Here is a 16,734-nt window from a genome sequence, read left to right as displayed (position 1 = left end):
ACAGGCATTTTAAAGGCCATTTTCCCTGCTAGAGCGGGGTTTAGCCTTGCGGGCCACATGACAATCTTCTCCGTTTTGCCCTATTTTCTACATCTCCCCTTGTTAACCCCCTTGCCTGCATTTCTTCTTCCACCACCTTTAGCCAAGTCGTTCTCGGTCTTCCCCATCCTCTACTTCCTTCTACATTCATTTCCATCACTCTTCTCAACCAGTCAATTTCATCCTTCCTCAACACATGACTAAACCATCTCAACCTGTTTCTCTTTACAGCATCCATCACATGCTCTATTCCCATCATCTTTCACAATTCATCATTTGCCTTCCTCTCTCTCAACGATACTCCGCACATCCACCGAACCATTCGCATTTCCACCCTTTCCAGCCTTCGTTGCTGCTCTACATTCATTACCCATGTCTCACTCCCATAAATCATAACACTTCTCACACATGCAGCATACACCTTTCCCTTCACCTTCAATGACACTCCCCTCCTCATCAGCACGCCACTCAGTTCCCGAAACTTCTTCCATGCACATCTCACTCTAGCAACCGTTGCCGAGTCTGATCCACCTTCTCCATTCAGCATGTCTCCTAGGTAGCAAAATGTTTTCACAGCTTCCAGCTTCATGCCATCTCCAAGATCCAACTCAGCATCTCCTCCATCTGCAGCTCCCTCTGTGCACACCTTACACCTGAATGTAGCTGCCACACTGGTTAATGACCCTCTCAGACCACTACATTTTCGATGAACCCACTCAGCGCACATTGTACATTGAATGTTCACTCCGACACCCTTCCTGCACACAGCATACGGCCACTTCCCAGTTCTTTCCACCTCACACATGCTTTACCACTTGCCATCACCTTCGTCTTTCCGATATTCACCTTCAGACCTTTTGTCTCCATACATTCCTTCCACTTGTTCATCTTCTCCTTCAGTCCATCCATACTCTCCCCAATCAACACCAGATCATCTGCATACAACAACTCCCACGGTAAACCCTCCTTTACGTTCCGAGCCAGCACCTCCATCACAGCTACAAATAGTAGTGGACTTAGTACCAACCCCTGATGCAGTCCCACCTTCACCTCAAACTCACCACTGTTCCCATCCTTTGTCCTTACAGCTATGCGCTCTCGTACATTGCCATCACTACCCTGATCAAGCATTCCTCCACTCCTAACTTCCTCAAAACCCATGTCTCTACTTCGCGTGGAACCCTATCGAATGCTTTCTCCAGATCAACAAACCCAAGAAACAACTTCTTCAGCTTCTCCATGTACTTCTCCTGCAACTGCCTTACAATAAAAAGCGCTTCCGTCGTTCCACTTCCTGGCATCAATCCAAACTGCATTTCATCGATCTTCACTTTCTTCCTCATCCTCTTCTCCAACACCCTTTCCAATACCTTCATTCCATGCTCTAATAACTTTATCGCTCTATATGAGCCACAGTCCAGAGGGCCACCTTTCTCCTTATATAGAGGGGCGAGGGTACTCGGTTTTCAACCCACTGGAATGCGGCCTTCTTTCACTACCAGATTACAGATCTCTGTCATTTTCTTCACACCCCAACTTCCTGCTGCCTTCAACATATCTCCCACAACTCCCACTTTTCTACTCTTCATTGCTTTTATCGCTTCCTCAACTTCCTTCTCAGTTATCTTCTCTGCCGGTCCTAAAACTGGGTTACTTTCTGTGTTGCCATCCCATTCATTCTCTGCATTCAACAGCATTTCCATATATCTGTTCCATCTTCCTTTAATTCCATCTGGGTCCACAATTATTTGTCCCACTTCATCCTTCATGCAACTCACCCCCATCGCATCGCACCTCTCTTTCGCTATCTGCTTTGCAATCCTGCATACCGCTCTCTGACCCTCTTCCAAATCCAAGCGTTCTCCGAACATTTTCCTACATGCCTCCTGCGCCTTTGCTGCCTCTTTCTTTGCAGCCTTCTTGACTGCCTTATAACTTTCATGCTCTGCCACTTCTGCCCCCGTACCCTTCACCTTCTGCCGCTCCTTGAACTTCTTCCTTTCTCGTCAATCCTCTTTCCAACTTTATCATCACACCACCATGTTTCCCAGTACATTGGTGGTCCTTTTGTCCATCCACATTCTTCACCAACGGCTCCCAACAGACTATCTGTCATTGACATCCAACCACTTTCAAGCTCAACCACATCATCCTCTACCATACTCAGCCTCTCTTTTAGTGCCTCCCTCACTGTCACCTCTTTCAACCTCCACACCTTCATTCTCGGTTGGTACTTCACCCGCCGAGCTCTCCTCGCACCTTTCACCGTCATGTCACAGACAACCAAGTGATGCTGTGAAACAGCCTCCTCCCCCGGGACCACCTTTTTGTCCCGGAGGTTCTCCTGTCTCCCCGGGCGTCAAAAAAATAGAGCCGTGAGGGGGTCTACTTGGTGGGTTTAAACCCAACATAGGTATTTGATTTCTTCTCAGAAACTGCACATACTATTCCAATGAAACTTGCCCTGGACCACAACATTCCATTCATCACCCATGTTTTTTTTTAACTAAGGAAGGAAGCACACTATCCCTATATATACAGACTTGGCATTTAATATGGAATTTTTTTTTTGTGGGGGTGAACTTACTTTTCAAGATGTCTTAGAACCAAAAGTTCATTGGAATTATGTTGAAAAAAAATCTAGATTTTGTTAATGTGACCTTTAAAAGAAACAAAAAACACATTTGACATTTCGAAACAAATAAATTGATCCTTGAAAGTGATGTAAACTGATATCGAACTCAATTCATGGACAGAACTGTGTTAAATTTCTGTACGTTTTCCAGAAGTATCTCTTTATTTTGCACATTAGCCAAATTTTTTTTTAACAAAAGCAAAAGTTAAATTACGACTGGGATTACGTACAGTAAAATTACAGTTCAGTATTTCGTGTAACCCCCACGAGCATTCAGGAGAGCACGTACACGTTGAGGCATGCTGTTCACGAGATTTGCCAAGGTTTGGACAGGAATCGCTTGCCATGCAGTGACAATAGCCTGCTGTAATTCACGCACAAAGGTCGGCTGCTGGTCTAAGTGGTCGATTTGACGCGTTCATTCTGCCCACATGTTCTCTATCGGATTCATATCCGGGGACATGGCAGGCCACTCCATATGCTCTACACCACGGTCAGCAAGAAAGTGTTGGATCATGCGAGCATGATGAGGCCGTGCATTGTCATCTTGGAAGACAAAGTTTCCTTGAAAGGCTGCACGAGCAAATGGAAGTAATGTTTCTTCCAGAATGGCCCTGTACTTGAACTGGTTCAGGTTTCCATTCAGAACAACCAGGTCAGTTTTTCCCCCTGCATGAAAAGCAGCCCAAATGGTCACCCCACCACCTCCACCTTGGACTCTTGGAACTATACAATCTTTGTTGTAGGCTTCATGCACTTGTCTGTGCACTCGGTGGCGGCCATCTTGACGATAGACCAGAAATCTAGACTCGTCACTGAAGATCACGTGATTCCAGTGTCCTGGCTGCCATTGACGGTGCTCTCTGGCCCACTGCAGTCGGCGCTGGCGGTGTTGTCTGGTCAGTCGTGGCTTTCTCAGGGGACGCCTGGCACGATAGCCTGCTTGAACCAGTCGTTGGTTGACTAGCCTTCTGGATACAGGCACATTTGTCAGTTGCTGCCACGCAGCCCTAAGCCGATTAGCTAACTTGGTACGGCCATTGCGGACTAACCGGTGCAGCTGGCGATCATCCCTCCTTGTGGGTCTGCGGGGACGTCCTGGCCTCGGTATTGGAGTAGGGACACCCCTCTGAGCATTTCTTTTCAGGATCTTTGACACCTGAGCTTGAGTGATGCCATACTGCCGAGCAATAGCACGCTGTTTCATGCCGTAATTTCGTAAAGCCACCACTCCATGACAAACAGCATTGTCGAGTTGACGGACCATCTCCAGAGGAAGCGGCAATAACTTTTGGAGATGTGCAGCAGTTATTTTCCACTAATACAGAACGCAACAACCCTTGTATACCCGACTGTGAAGCCAATCATCAAATGCACCCCCTGTCCGTACATTTTGCCACGCCACCTGTGATATAATCCTGTTGTTGACTTCTTGCTGCGACAGACAATCAGTGACATGGTTCTTTTAACAAATAAATCACCAAAGTGTAAAAGAAACTCACCAGATTGATATACTGAGTTAAGAAAGTAAACCCAAGTCAAGAAAAAAAAAATATTCCATATTAAATGCCAAGTCTGTATATATATACTTTCGTTTCAATCGTTATTGTTTTCCTGTTCTTCGATGCATCACCATCCCATCTCCCCCCACTCCCTCTCCCTCCCACATTTCTCTCAATGTCCCTGCTCTCAAATGTTGTGTTTGTGTCCTTTCTCCTCTCTCCCCATCTTGTCTACCGTTCCCCTTATTTTGTGTTTTATGTGTCGGTTTGACTTTTTGTGTGATTAATGTTAGCAAAGGGTCTGAATACTGATGTAAATGTGATATTTCAGTTTTTTCTTTTCATAAATTTGCAAAACTTTCTAAAATCCTGTTTTCTCTTTGTCATTATGTGGTATTGAGTGTAGATTGATGAGGGAAAAAACGAATTTAAACGATTTCAGAGCATAAGGCTGCAACATAACAAAATGTGAAAAAAGTGAAGGGGCCTGAATACTTTCTGAACACTGTATATATAATTATATACACAGTCATGGACAAAAATATTGGCACCCTTGCACTTTTTTCAAAGAATGCACCATTTCTTCCAGAAAATTCTTGAAATTAAAAGATATTTTGGCATCCACATATTTATTTCTTTGGTTTGCAGTGGAACAAAACAAAAAAAGCTGAAAAAATTACTAAATCTTAGCATATTATACACAGATCCTAAAATGGCCCAGACAATATATTTGCACCTTCAAGAAGTTGTTCGACGTTAGATTTCAAGCGCGAGATTCTCCATTACTTTGGAATTGAATTCACCTGTGGTGAGTTGCAGGTGCCTACAATATAAAAAAATCACTCACTCAATTAGTTTGAATAGAGAAAAGGAGTCATTCTGTTGTTTTGTGTTACTGTGTGTTCTGCCATGAACATGGAGAAAAGAAAGAAAACCAGAGAATTGTCTGAGGAGGTCAGACACAAGATTGTAGCCAAGCATGGACAATTTCAAGGCTACAAGTCCCTCTCCAGACGCCTTGATGTTCCTCTGTCCACCATACGCAATGTTATCAGGAAGTCCAAGGCCCATGGCACTGTAGCCAACTTCCCTGGACGTGGTCGCAAGAGAAAACTTGATCGAATATAGCAGCGAAGGATTGTTGGAATGGTGGAGAAAGCACCTCGATCAACTGCCAAACTAATTCAAGCTGACCTTCAGAGACAAGGTACGACAGTTTCAACGCGGACCATCCGTCGCCAACTCGATGAAAGGAGGGTTCTATGGTTGGACCCCAATGCTGAGAGAGAGAGAGAGAGAGAGAGAGAGAGAGAGAGAGAGAGAGAGAGAGAGAGAGAGAGAGAGAGAGAGAGAGAGAGACATCAGAAAGCCTGACGAGTTTGACAAAACACACCTGAACAAGCCAAAATCCTTCTGGGAGAACGACCTGTGGACAAATGAGACCAAATTAGAGCTTTTTGGTAAAGCACATCATCTCCCTACAGTCAAACATGGAGGAGGGTCAGCGATGTTTTGGGGTTGCTGTGCTGCCTCTGGCACTGGGTACATTGAATGTGTGCATGACATCATTAAATCAGGAGATTACCAAGGCATTTTCGAGCGCAATGTTCAACACAGTGTCAGAATGCTGGGTCTCCGTCGAAGGTCATGGGTCTTGCAGCAGGACAATGACCACAACACACATTTCAAAAAGGCACCCAGGAATGGTTCAAGACAAAACGCTGGACTGTTCTGAAGTGGCCAGCAATGAGTCCAGATCTAAATCCCATTGAACACATGTGGGGAGATCTGAAAACAGCAGTTGGGAGAAGGCATCCTTCAAATCTGGGAGAACTGGAGCAGTTTTGCACAAGAAGAGTGGAACTGCTAGTAAAGAGGTGTAAGAAGCTCATTCATGTCTGTAGGAAGCGCTTGACTGCAGTTATTTTGTCCAAAGCTGTGCTACCAAATATTAAGTCTTGGGTGTGAATGATTTTGTCAATGCCATTTCTTTTTATTTTCTAATTTAAAAGGATATTTTAAGTTCTGAATCTGAAACAAAGGTTCTGTAATATTAACAGTAAAATAAAGAATTGTGGAAACCAAATACTAATGTCAATTTCAACTTATTTTTCGAGAAAATTGAGAGATGTTTGAAAAAGGTGCAAGGGTGCCAATATTTTTGGCCATGACTGTATATACATGTTCATATATGTATATAACTAGCCGATTAGATTTTGTTTAAAAGGTCTGGTTGCATATCCAGCCTATCAGTGGAATACAAAACATAAACTGTTTAGCGAAGTGGAGGTATGTGCTCTATCGAGTGTCGTTCTCCTTTGTACTGTTATCTCTGTAGTCATCATGCATTTGGTTCAGCAATCGGGCCCTTCACCTGCACTTGGTTCCATGAATGGTCACTTGCTTGCACATTTCAGTTCCGGTGTTTGTTTAGACACAACGGTTTTGTGATTGCTGACCTCTGATCCGTTTTGAGCATGGATCTGATCCGTCCAGTTCAGGACAACCCAAAGGTTAAAATTGCCATCCGCATCCTATGACCGCAGGGGTGCTACATTGTTGAGCTTTCTTTCTGTTCCTATTCCGCACAAACTTACGGATGTATATACGAGATCCCGAGGTGTCTTATTTAAGTAATTTGGCCAAAATAAAAATGATCTCACCAAATACTTACAATTCAAGTCAAGTATACACTGATGCTTACTAATGTCGATGGATTTAAACCACACTCCTGGATGATATGCCAATGCCTGTTTCAGGACAAAAAGGATTTCAAGAAGAACCCGCTCAGTGTAATGACTGAGGCGCTCATTTCTGCACAAGAAACTTTGTTTGAACTCACCGAACCACTGCTGAAAAGTCTTAAGGAATTTTGTCGCTGTGCTGATAAAGGCTTCATCACGTGGGTGAAAGATATGATTAACGGTGGGTTTGTGTGATTGTGTTGTTTATTTTTACCCTTGGAGACAGACCTTTATTTCATTCTTGGAAAAGGTTTTGCAGTTTTTTTCCTTGTTCTACCATTGTTCCTTGTTTCCTAGATCCGAGCCAAGTGAAAGTGTTTGTCGATTTGGCTTCAATATCAGCCGGAGAGAATGACATGGATATTGACAAAGTGCACATTTTCCATGAGGCAATGCTCGGATTTTCGCCTCTGCTCTACCAGCTAAACAAGTCAGCGGACTTTAGTCAGTTGCTGGAAGCAGTGAAGCTGCTTCAGGAAGCTGTTACAAATGATCCAAAGCTTCCTGATAAGCTGGTGAGCAAAATAATTTAGATTTTTATTATTCCTTTTTAGATGTTCTGTGTGAGAGAATTTCATTTACAGTGCAAAACCTTAGGACTAGCCGGCTGGGTACTTTAGCTGGAGAGGTATAATTTTTTTGAGGTATATATATATATATATATATATATTGAGGGAGGCCTTCTTCTATCTCTAGTGGACAAAATAGGCTGGTCATGTCGTCACCTATATCAAAGCTTGGATTATATGCCAAAGATAAAATGAACAATATCCTCAAAGTGAATGTCTTTACTTTCCAAGTCAGTATCACTATCCGATAAACTATTTAATTGTTTTCCGAATGGATTCTTGTGTTCACTATTTTCTTTCCTCGGGGACTTAAAACTGTCGCTGCTTATTGGATAGTCAAGGAGGATATTTAACCAGCCTGTCCCCCTCCCCTATTGAATGCCTTCACCGCCCCTCTCCCCTAACCCCCCCCCCCCCCTCCTACCCCCACCCAAAGAGAGATTGCTGTGCATACAAATCCTGGCTGCAACAAGTCCATGATGCGCATGGTTCCGTGGAAACATCGTCCCTCTTACAAGCACAGAGCATCAACCAGAGTGGTTTTTTCCACATTGAGCACCTCGGTGAAGGAGAGGTAATACAGATTGCATAATGATCTATCATGTCATTTTACACAAATGAGTCATGAAAAATAATTGCACGATGTTCTATTTCCTATGTCTATATCCATCATTGGTAGCGGGAAAAACCCGGCTGAACCGATCGCAACGATATTTTGGGTGGGTAATCCTAGGACCCCCTTGAGTAAAATAGGCTATATTGTTTTTTTCCCAGTTTTTCCAAGTTTTCCAATTTTCCAGTTTTTCCAAACACGATGGAATAATATTTACCGATATGAACAGTGATGTGGCTTTTGTTGAAAATCTACGTACCAGGAGAGAGTAGATCGCCTCCTGACGAACTCTTCCGATATAAACGTGCGGCTCCGAAGTAACACGGCAGCGTGTGCAAAGCGACTGAGAAACAGGTGTAGCGGCCACTTCCGTGTTACAGATTTGGCACGCACTCTTCACACATAAACATACGACTGAGAAAGACGTGTAGCGGCCGCTTCCGTTTTGCAGAATTCAATCTTTTTTCAAAATGGGTGCCATGTACTGTTTAGATTTTGATGATTTGCGTGTGATATGATTTAACGGATGTTTATATGAATCATTTAAAATTAAAAAGCCTTCTATTTCTGATATTTTGCCTTTTCATTTGGGCCTCCCAATTGAAGCCACGCCCTTAGGGCGGGTACCGTTGCTAGTTTCTACTAATACATCTCTTATCATGAAAAGCTGATAATACCTTCTGATTTATCATTGTGAATATAGTTTAGTAACTCCGAATAGTATTCATCTTTTTATAGACCTCCTTTTACTTACTTTAACATTCATAATAATGGGAGAAGTTTGTTGTTTATCACACTTTTCCTAACGCCTTTCAATCTCGTCACACTTGAAAACATCATTGTCTAAATCAGTGGTTCTTAACCTTTTTAAAGGCGCCAAACCCAAACGAAACCCACCGAACACTCGCGGAACTCCTCAAATTTGACCAAAAAATTAAGAAGAATTGCATCTTAATGCGTTTTCTGTTCTTCTTTTCGGGAGGCGATCTCGGAAATGCGTGGTTTTGTTTTGGCAAGGGCCACCCTCAAATCATTTTCGCATACAAGCTTGCTCCTTTTCTTTGTTTTAATGTCCACCAGTTTCGAAAACGTATGCTCGCAGAGATACGTTGTAACGAACGGCGTGAGGATCTCAAGGGCAATTTTAGCGATGTGAGGATACCCTTCCATTTGGCGGCACCAAAACGTTGAGAGCGTTGTTGTGCCGAAGAGTTGTTGTTGAGTCTGGCTCTGCTGAAGTTCGATGAGGTTGTCGAGGTATTGGTCATTGACATCTGCCGTTGCAACGTCGAAAGTAAACGGCTGCCGTACCCATGCTGGGTATTGCTCTTGGTCGGGGAAGTAGCCGTCGAATGACTTTCCCAGCTCACCGAAGTGCGTGGCAATCGCTTGCTTCAGCTCCCCCAGTACAGCAGTGCCTCCAATTTCAGACTCATCTTCGATCCCACTCACGCACTCGTCCAGTGGCGAAAAGTTTGCGAAATTGTCGTTCTCTGTTCGCCTTCACAATGGTAACTTCTTTCGGAAAGCGCTCAGCTTTTCTTCAGATTCGATGACATTCACTCCACCGCCCTGCATCTGGCAATTGAGATGATTGAGTGCGTCGAAGATGTCAGCCAAGTGCGCCAAGGCGAGGATGAACTCTGACTCTTGGAAGTGCGTTGCATGGCAATGCTGGTGTTCTCGCAAAAACAGGGCTAATTCTACACACAAGGCAAAAACACGGCTCACTACCTTCCCTCGTGATAACCATCGAACGTTAGAGTGGTAGAGAAGGACTTCGAATTCAGAGCCGATTTCATTGCACAGCTCTTTGAAGATAAGATGATTCAGAGCACAGCTTCGCACGTAATTCACAGTTTCAATGACGATTTTCAGAACATTGGCCAGTTTTGGAGGCAGGTTTTTTGATGCCAGCGCGTGTCTGTGCAGGACGCAGTGCGTGACGATGATGTGTGGTGCATCGGCCTTCACCAGCACTCCAAAACCGGAGTTGCATCCCAGCATGCCTGGAGCTCCGTCCGAGCAAACTGCAGACACCATGTTCCACGAGAGGCCGTTGCTTCTGAAGAAGTCGTCCACAATATTCTTCACGTCAGCTGCCTTCGTCGTTGTGAGAGGCTTGCAGAACAGAAAGTCTTCCTTGATCTCGTCTCCTTTGACATAACGCACAAATAAGATGAGCTGGCTCAAATTCTAAATGTCGGTGGTCTCGTCGAGTTGAAGGCTGAATTTCGTCGGGCTCGCGACTAAATCTCAACTACCTGGGCGAGGATGTCGGTGCTCATGTCGTCGATTCTGCATCTGATGGTGTCATTTGAGAGTGGAACGAGAGACAACTTGTTTTCAGCAGCTTTTCCCAGCATGATGTTGGCCATCTTCAACGTGGCCGGTTTGATGAGCGTCTCGCCAACGGTGTGCGGTTTGCCCTGCTTTACGATCAGGTATGCAACTTCATACGAAGAGGTGAGGATCGGTTTGTCATTTGGAACGAAGCCGAGAGTGGGCAAGATAGCACTTGCGTCGAATCGGACTCTCTTCAATTTGAATTCATCCAGCGTTGCGTCTTTGTACTGCCCCTCGCCGTGCAGTTTTTTGAAGTGTTCCTGTAGTTTTGCTGGTGCTAGGCTGGAGTTGCTCAACTTGACATTGCAAAGCATGCATTGACGACGCTGACTTCCATCCCGTTCTGTCAAACATGTGAACCCGTACTGCACCTAATCCTCTGACCACTTCCTTTATTTGCTTGACATACTGCAAAAAAAAAAGAAAAAGAAAAAAAGTAACAAACTGATCTTAATTGAGTTCGGGCAAATAATTATATGACAAAAATTAAAAAAGGAACATGCTTAAATATAATCAGTACCCCTCTGAAAACTGAGAAATTTTAACGAAGAAAACATAACTTATAGTTACGATGACGGGATTTATTATCTACTCAACTCTATGCCACCTCAAATCCCATTATAATATTACATAGAAAACTGCGAATTGTTCGTTTTGAATTGCGACCAAAGGAGTATATCACCACCTAATTTTCTGAGTAATTCAATCATATTTTATAATCACCATCCACTTTTGACTTTAATATAACTCTGAACCCGCCCTGCATATCCACAAACATTTCCAACTTACTTTTCAATTAATCAATAACTCCAAAGTAAGGCGCGACCAATGACGCACGACACACGGCAAGCTAATCGAGGCTATTCACTGGAATTTCCGAACACCTGCAAAATCCAGTAAGTAAGTAAGTAAGCAAGTTAGCACCATCAACAGAATAATTAGCAAATTGCGCATTGATTCAACTTACTATAGTCAGTGTGAAACAACTTATCTTAAACACAGACCAGAGAAACCATGAATGGGATGGGAATACAATTACAAATAACATTTCCATTCGTTCGTAACATACATAGCAAAATAATAATAATATTAATAATAAGCGTAATTACACATAGATTCAAAATTGATACAAAACAAACAAAAAAAAAATTGCAATGCGTTTCGGAGGACCTCCGCCGAACCGCTGAGACTGGCTCACTGAACCCCTGGGGTTCGGTCGAACCCAGGTTAAGAACCACGGATCTAAATACTTGTAAGCATATGCCGTTGCTCTCAATCCAATAAACTCACTCATAACCTTTCCACCCAACTCATCTTTAAACTTCCCAATCACCTTTTTATTCACCGTAGAGTATAAAGCACTTTCCTCCTTGTAATTGCTTGTGTCATATAGCCATTTATCCTTGCTCATATCATGGTAAATATCTTCAGTATAAAACTATCAGTATCCATATACAAGAGAGTAACATCCTCGTAATTTTCTTTAGATAGTTTTAATTGTAATTATCCATCAGTAATTTTGACAAGTCGAGAATTGTTGTTCCAATATAAATGGGTTTATCCATAACAATACTTTCTTATCATATGAATAGCGCAAAAGTTCTCAGAGAATATCTCTGTCGTTTGGAAGCTGGGTTTGTTGATTAGCTCTGAGGCTTGTTTCCAGGATGGAGCAAGTTTAATGTTTTGTCTCTTTTTTATATTTTCCACAATCTTTCCCAATACAGCATTATTCATTAGTTTATAGAAATCCTTTTCAAAGTCACTTTTTGCTTTTGTCCTCATATCTGTATTGAAGTCAATATATTTCTGAAGCCAGTAACTTTGAGCGAATTTAATAATCCGATGAATTTTCTTTACTATCAGTCCAGCACTCACAAACTGTTTTATGTTCGTCTGATGAAGAACATAATTGTCTTTATCATGTCGTGTTGTCAGTAGTTTTTCTGTAGGGCTATATATTTTTTCTCTGTGTGAAATGTTGGGCTAGCGGCTACGGTGCCAGCTTAGGATCCTAGGATCCTGGGTTCGAATCCCGGTCGATCGCTGAATTAACGCCAGGGGGGTTGACTCAGCCTGTCATCCTTCCGAGGTCAGCAAATTGAGTACCAGTTCACTGGTAATTCCCTGTTTGTCGTAAAAAGGCGACAAAAAGGGTTGGCGGCAGGAAGGGCATCCGGCCGTAAAACATTGCTTCAAAAAGGGGACCAAAAAACAACAACAACCATGGTCCCCGAAAAAGGCCAACCCCCGCTTGCGGGGAAAAATGGCCTCTAAAGGTGTTTTTTTTTTCTTTTTTCTTTCTGTGTGAAATGATTGTTGATATTAGCTAAACCATTCCTCTTTTGGGATTTCATTTTCAGCTCAATAGGGAAGCCTTTATGTTTTTCATGCAAGTCTTTAGGATATTCCAAATGAGCTTTGAGATGATAACCATAATCTAAATCATCTAAGAGTTCTCGGTCAGATGCGAGTATCATGTAGGACCTTTTCATGCTTGTCTTTAACCCGTCTAAACTTACCATAAGGAAGAGCGTGAGACATAGTCCAACCATGCAAGTTGTTGGCATCATAATACATCAAGTGAGAGTTCCCTTCATTCTTATTAAAATAAGGAAGACATTTCTTGTTTGCCTTTGCGTCTTTTCGAACAGAATTGGGATATTCCACCTCTCTTTGCTTTCTCAATACACAGGAGCATATCTACATCCCCAATTAAATGCAAATGTTGTTTTGTCATTTTCAACATAGCACTCCAAGCCAATCCAGGAGTAGTGAAATAGTGGGCAGGGTCTAGTCCATATGATTGCTTATGATGACAGACTGTTCTAAAAGCCTCAAATACATCAGCTAATAAACGAACATCAGTCTAAAGATACAAGTTATGATATTCGCCCATATTTTTACTACCAAACGTTTTCAAACTCCCTTTGCCTGAGAATATTCCTCATTTGTTATGTCCTGTTGAATATCGACGAAAATCCCACGAATGTCGACGCAGAACATGTGGTAGATATGATGAGGTGTTTTCATTGTGTAACATCTTGGATGATGCCGTATTGAGCAGCTGCTAATTACAGCAATAGATGTGATGAAGCGTTTTCATTGTATGACGTGTTACGCAGCTGGTGGTAGATTCGTTGAAGTATTTTTATTCTGTACATTAAATCGCGGGGTATGTCGTGTTTACACAGCTGGTGGGACATCCCGCGAAGCTCACATATAGTGCGGCTAAATTACGTATTTTTATGCGGCTGCAAGAGCCGTGAAAACACGAAGCACAGTGGCGCGAATGTTGAAGCAGGTCATGCTCGTGGCTCGTATAATATGTTTTTTGCATATGTGCAGCTGCTTTGTGCGTGGCTGGTGAAAGATGGGTTTATAACTGCCATGCTCGCGGCTCGTGAATTACTGCGAAATTTATCAACTGCGAATACGTGGAACACGTGAATAGCGGGACCACAAATAGCGGGGTCCGACAATATAACAAAAAAGATTGATATGAAAAATGCCTCCAAATTAATCAGTTAACCAAGCCCTACAAATGCGAATGACTTGGTGAGGTTAAATGTTTGACAGAATAAATGTACTTAAATGAAACAGCAAATTCTTTCAAATGTATCGAATTTACAACCACAACACCCGGTCCTACAAATCATACCCATTTCCTTATTAAATTCAATTATTTGCCGAGTATTGAATTTCATAAAGAACGTTTCGTTCATATGAGAATATACAAGTGAATAAAAAAAGTATGCTAAATTAAAAAGGCAACCTACATGGAGAGTACTACCGTACTCTCTGATAAATGGGGGTATGATATTATGATTTAGGGTATAATTGGTCTTTTTCAATACACATACAAAGACGTACACAATTTAAATCAATCTTGTAAAGAAGAATGTTACCCGCTTGGTGAGGAGAAGGAGATTTGTGAAAGCACAATTAGCAAACACCAAATACACGGTTTCAAGAATAAAAAATGATATGATAGCTTCACTATAGTTTATATGATAAAGAAGGAAGGAAATGAGATAAATACCCAAAGCCGGTGTTGATGAAGCAAGCATGCCTAAAAATAGGGTTGATGAAGTGCCTGGTCGAAAATCCCACAGAACACCAATAGGACAAATCCCATACAAATCGTATAGGAAATTGTACCAGTGGGATCCACTGGTTTCAATAAGGAAAGTGAAATACTGGATTAGTAGAAAATACCAATAAAAACAGTAGGTCAATGGGACCTGTAGGTGACCAATAGAATACCAATATATAAATGAACAGGATTGAAAATATCCAATTGACATATGTAGGGAAAAAATGACATGCCCTGACTGGGGATTTAACCCAGGTCCTCTGTTGAACTGTACCAGTGCTCTGCCATCTGAGCTATCTGGCTCTTGGATAGGAACATGGCTATAACTTTAGTATATGTCGTTGGTCTATGGGTTTTCAGACCAGTGAACCCTAATGGTTTCTACAGGATCAATTGAACTTAAAGGTTTCTGTTGGTTTATATGGGTTGCAGACGAGTTGCATCTAATGGTTTCTATTGGTTTTAACTGAATCTGGTTAGGTTTCTACTGGAAACTCTAACCATGATTTCCAACGGAGACCCATAGCAATGCCCGACTAGTCTCTATTGGTTTCTCTGCGATTTTCGACCTGGAGTGTGTATGAACACAATATTGTTGATGATAATAGCACGACTTTGGATGAAAAAGATGAAGCCAATAGAGAAATATTGTATAATTTAACGAAATACAACGCTGAGAGAAAACGTTGATAGGTTTATCGTGAAGATGATAAGCACTAGATTGAAATTGGGACTTGGTAATAAATAACACAAACTAGAACAGCACTCAGTAGAAAGCATACCTCCGCCTGGTTGGCCATATCACTCAATGGTGAAGAAACACTTAAAAAATTATACTAGCTGGATCTGGACCCGGATCTTCACCAAAATTGAATCGATTCTTCCTCGTCACACACACAACCTGTCCAACAAGTTTCGTCCAAATCCATATATAACTGTTTGAGATATCGTGCTATGTATCGTTTTTGGTTCTATCTCCCAATGGTGAAGAATCACTTGACAAATTAAACGATTCTCATATCCGAATCCAAATTCAGATCTTCACCAAAATCGAATTGAATCGTCCTTGCCAGACACCCAACCGGTCCACCAAGTTTCGTCCAAATCCATCCATAGCTTTTTGAAATATACTGCTATGTATCGTTTTTGGCCCCGTCTCCCAATGGTGTAGAATCACTTAAAACATTCTAGTAGCTGGATCCGAATCCGGATCTTCACCAAAATCTAATCATTTCGTCCTTGTCACATACTCTACATCACTGCCAAATTTTGGCCGAATCCGTCCACAACTTTTGAGATATTTTGTATACAAACAAACAAACAGACAAACAGACAGACAGGGGTGAAAACATAACTTCCACCCACCTTTGGTGGCGGAGGTAGCTATTAAGCTATAATGATGTCATCAAGACTGAAGAGTATTTACCTAATAAGCTTTTAGCTGATGAATTACAGAAGCCAATAATCACAAAGTTTAAAATGAAGGAAGGTTTATTACAAATGATCCGCTGACTTAATTGAACTTAAGCATGATAAAGGATATAAATACAATTCAACCATTATTGACTTGAGTAGATATGCATGGGTTGTTCCTTTGAAAAACAAGAGGTAATACAGTCGGACCCCGACATTCGCGGTCCCAACATCCGCAGGTGCCGTGTATTCGCAGTTGATAAATTGCAACCTACTTCTACAATCGCGTCCCTGTGTCCTGCGTATTTGTGTTTTTTTGCGGGTGCAAAAATTAAAAAAAAATTCCACGAGCTGCGAGCATGACACAGTTCTAAAACATATCTTCCATCAGCCACGCACAAAACAACTAGACATACGCAAAAAAGATATCTTCCACGAGCCGTGAGCAATCTGAGCATGACCACTTTCTACATTCACAGCCGTGTGTTTGGCGTTTTCACGGCTTTTCAAGGCCACATAAAAATATTATAGCCACGTTATAAGTGAGCTTCACAGAATATCCCAGAATTGGCACTGTGAACATTGCTTTGTGGGATATCCCACCGTGAATGATGATGTCATTATTATTTTTTTCTCCATCAATGTATCCATAGATGACGCTCAAGAAATTTCATCTTGATCAGATGAAGTTTTGTACATGTCGAATTATGATGTCATAACGGAGGCACCTATGACATGATCATTAACATATGTATTTCCCCATGGAGAGTTCTTTAC

General features: G+C 42.1%; 1 protein-coding gene across 1 annotated transcript in view; it reads left to right on the top strand.

Annotated features, from left to right (window-relative positions):
* Positions 1–16,734, top strand: part of RNF213 (ring finger protein 213) — a 391,778-nt gene that overhangs the window by 137,281 nt on the left and 237,763 nt on the right. Inside the window, exons 13-15 of the mRNA XM_078781285.1 lie at positions 6,936–7,101; positions 7,218–7,435; positions 7,926–8,063. Of these exons, the coding sequence (XP_078637411.1) occupies positions 6,936–7,101; positions 7,218–7,435; positions 7,926–8,063 (522 nt within the window). The remainder of the gene's footprint in view (positions 1–6,935; positions 7,102–7,217; positions 7,436–7,925; positions 8,064–16,734) is intronic.

Source organism: Myxine glutinosa, chromosome 7 (assembly GCF_964187855.1).
Source record: "Myxine glutinosa chromosome 7, kmMyxGlut1.1, whole genome shotgun sequence".
NCBI classification, from domain to species: Eukaryota; Metazoa; Chordata; class Myxini; order Myxiniformes; family Myxinidae; genus Myxine; species Myxine glutinosa.
Note: the sequence above shows the minus strand (reverse complement) of the source record. Positions and strands in the feature narration are given on the sequence as shown.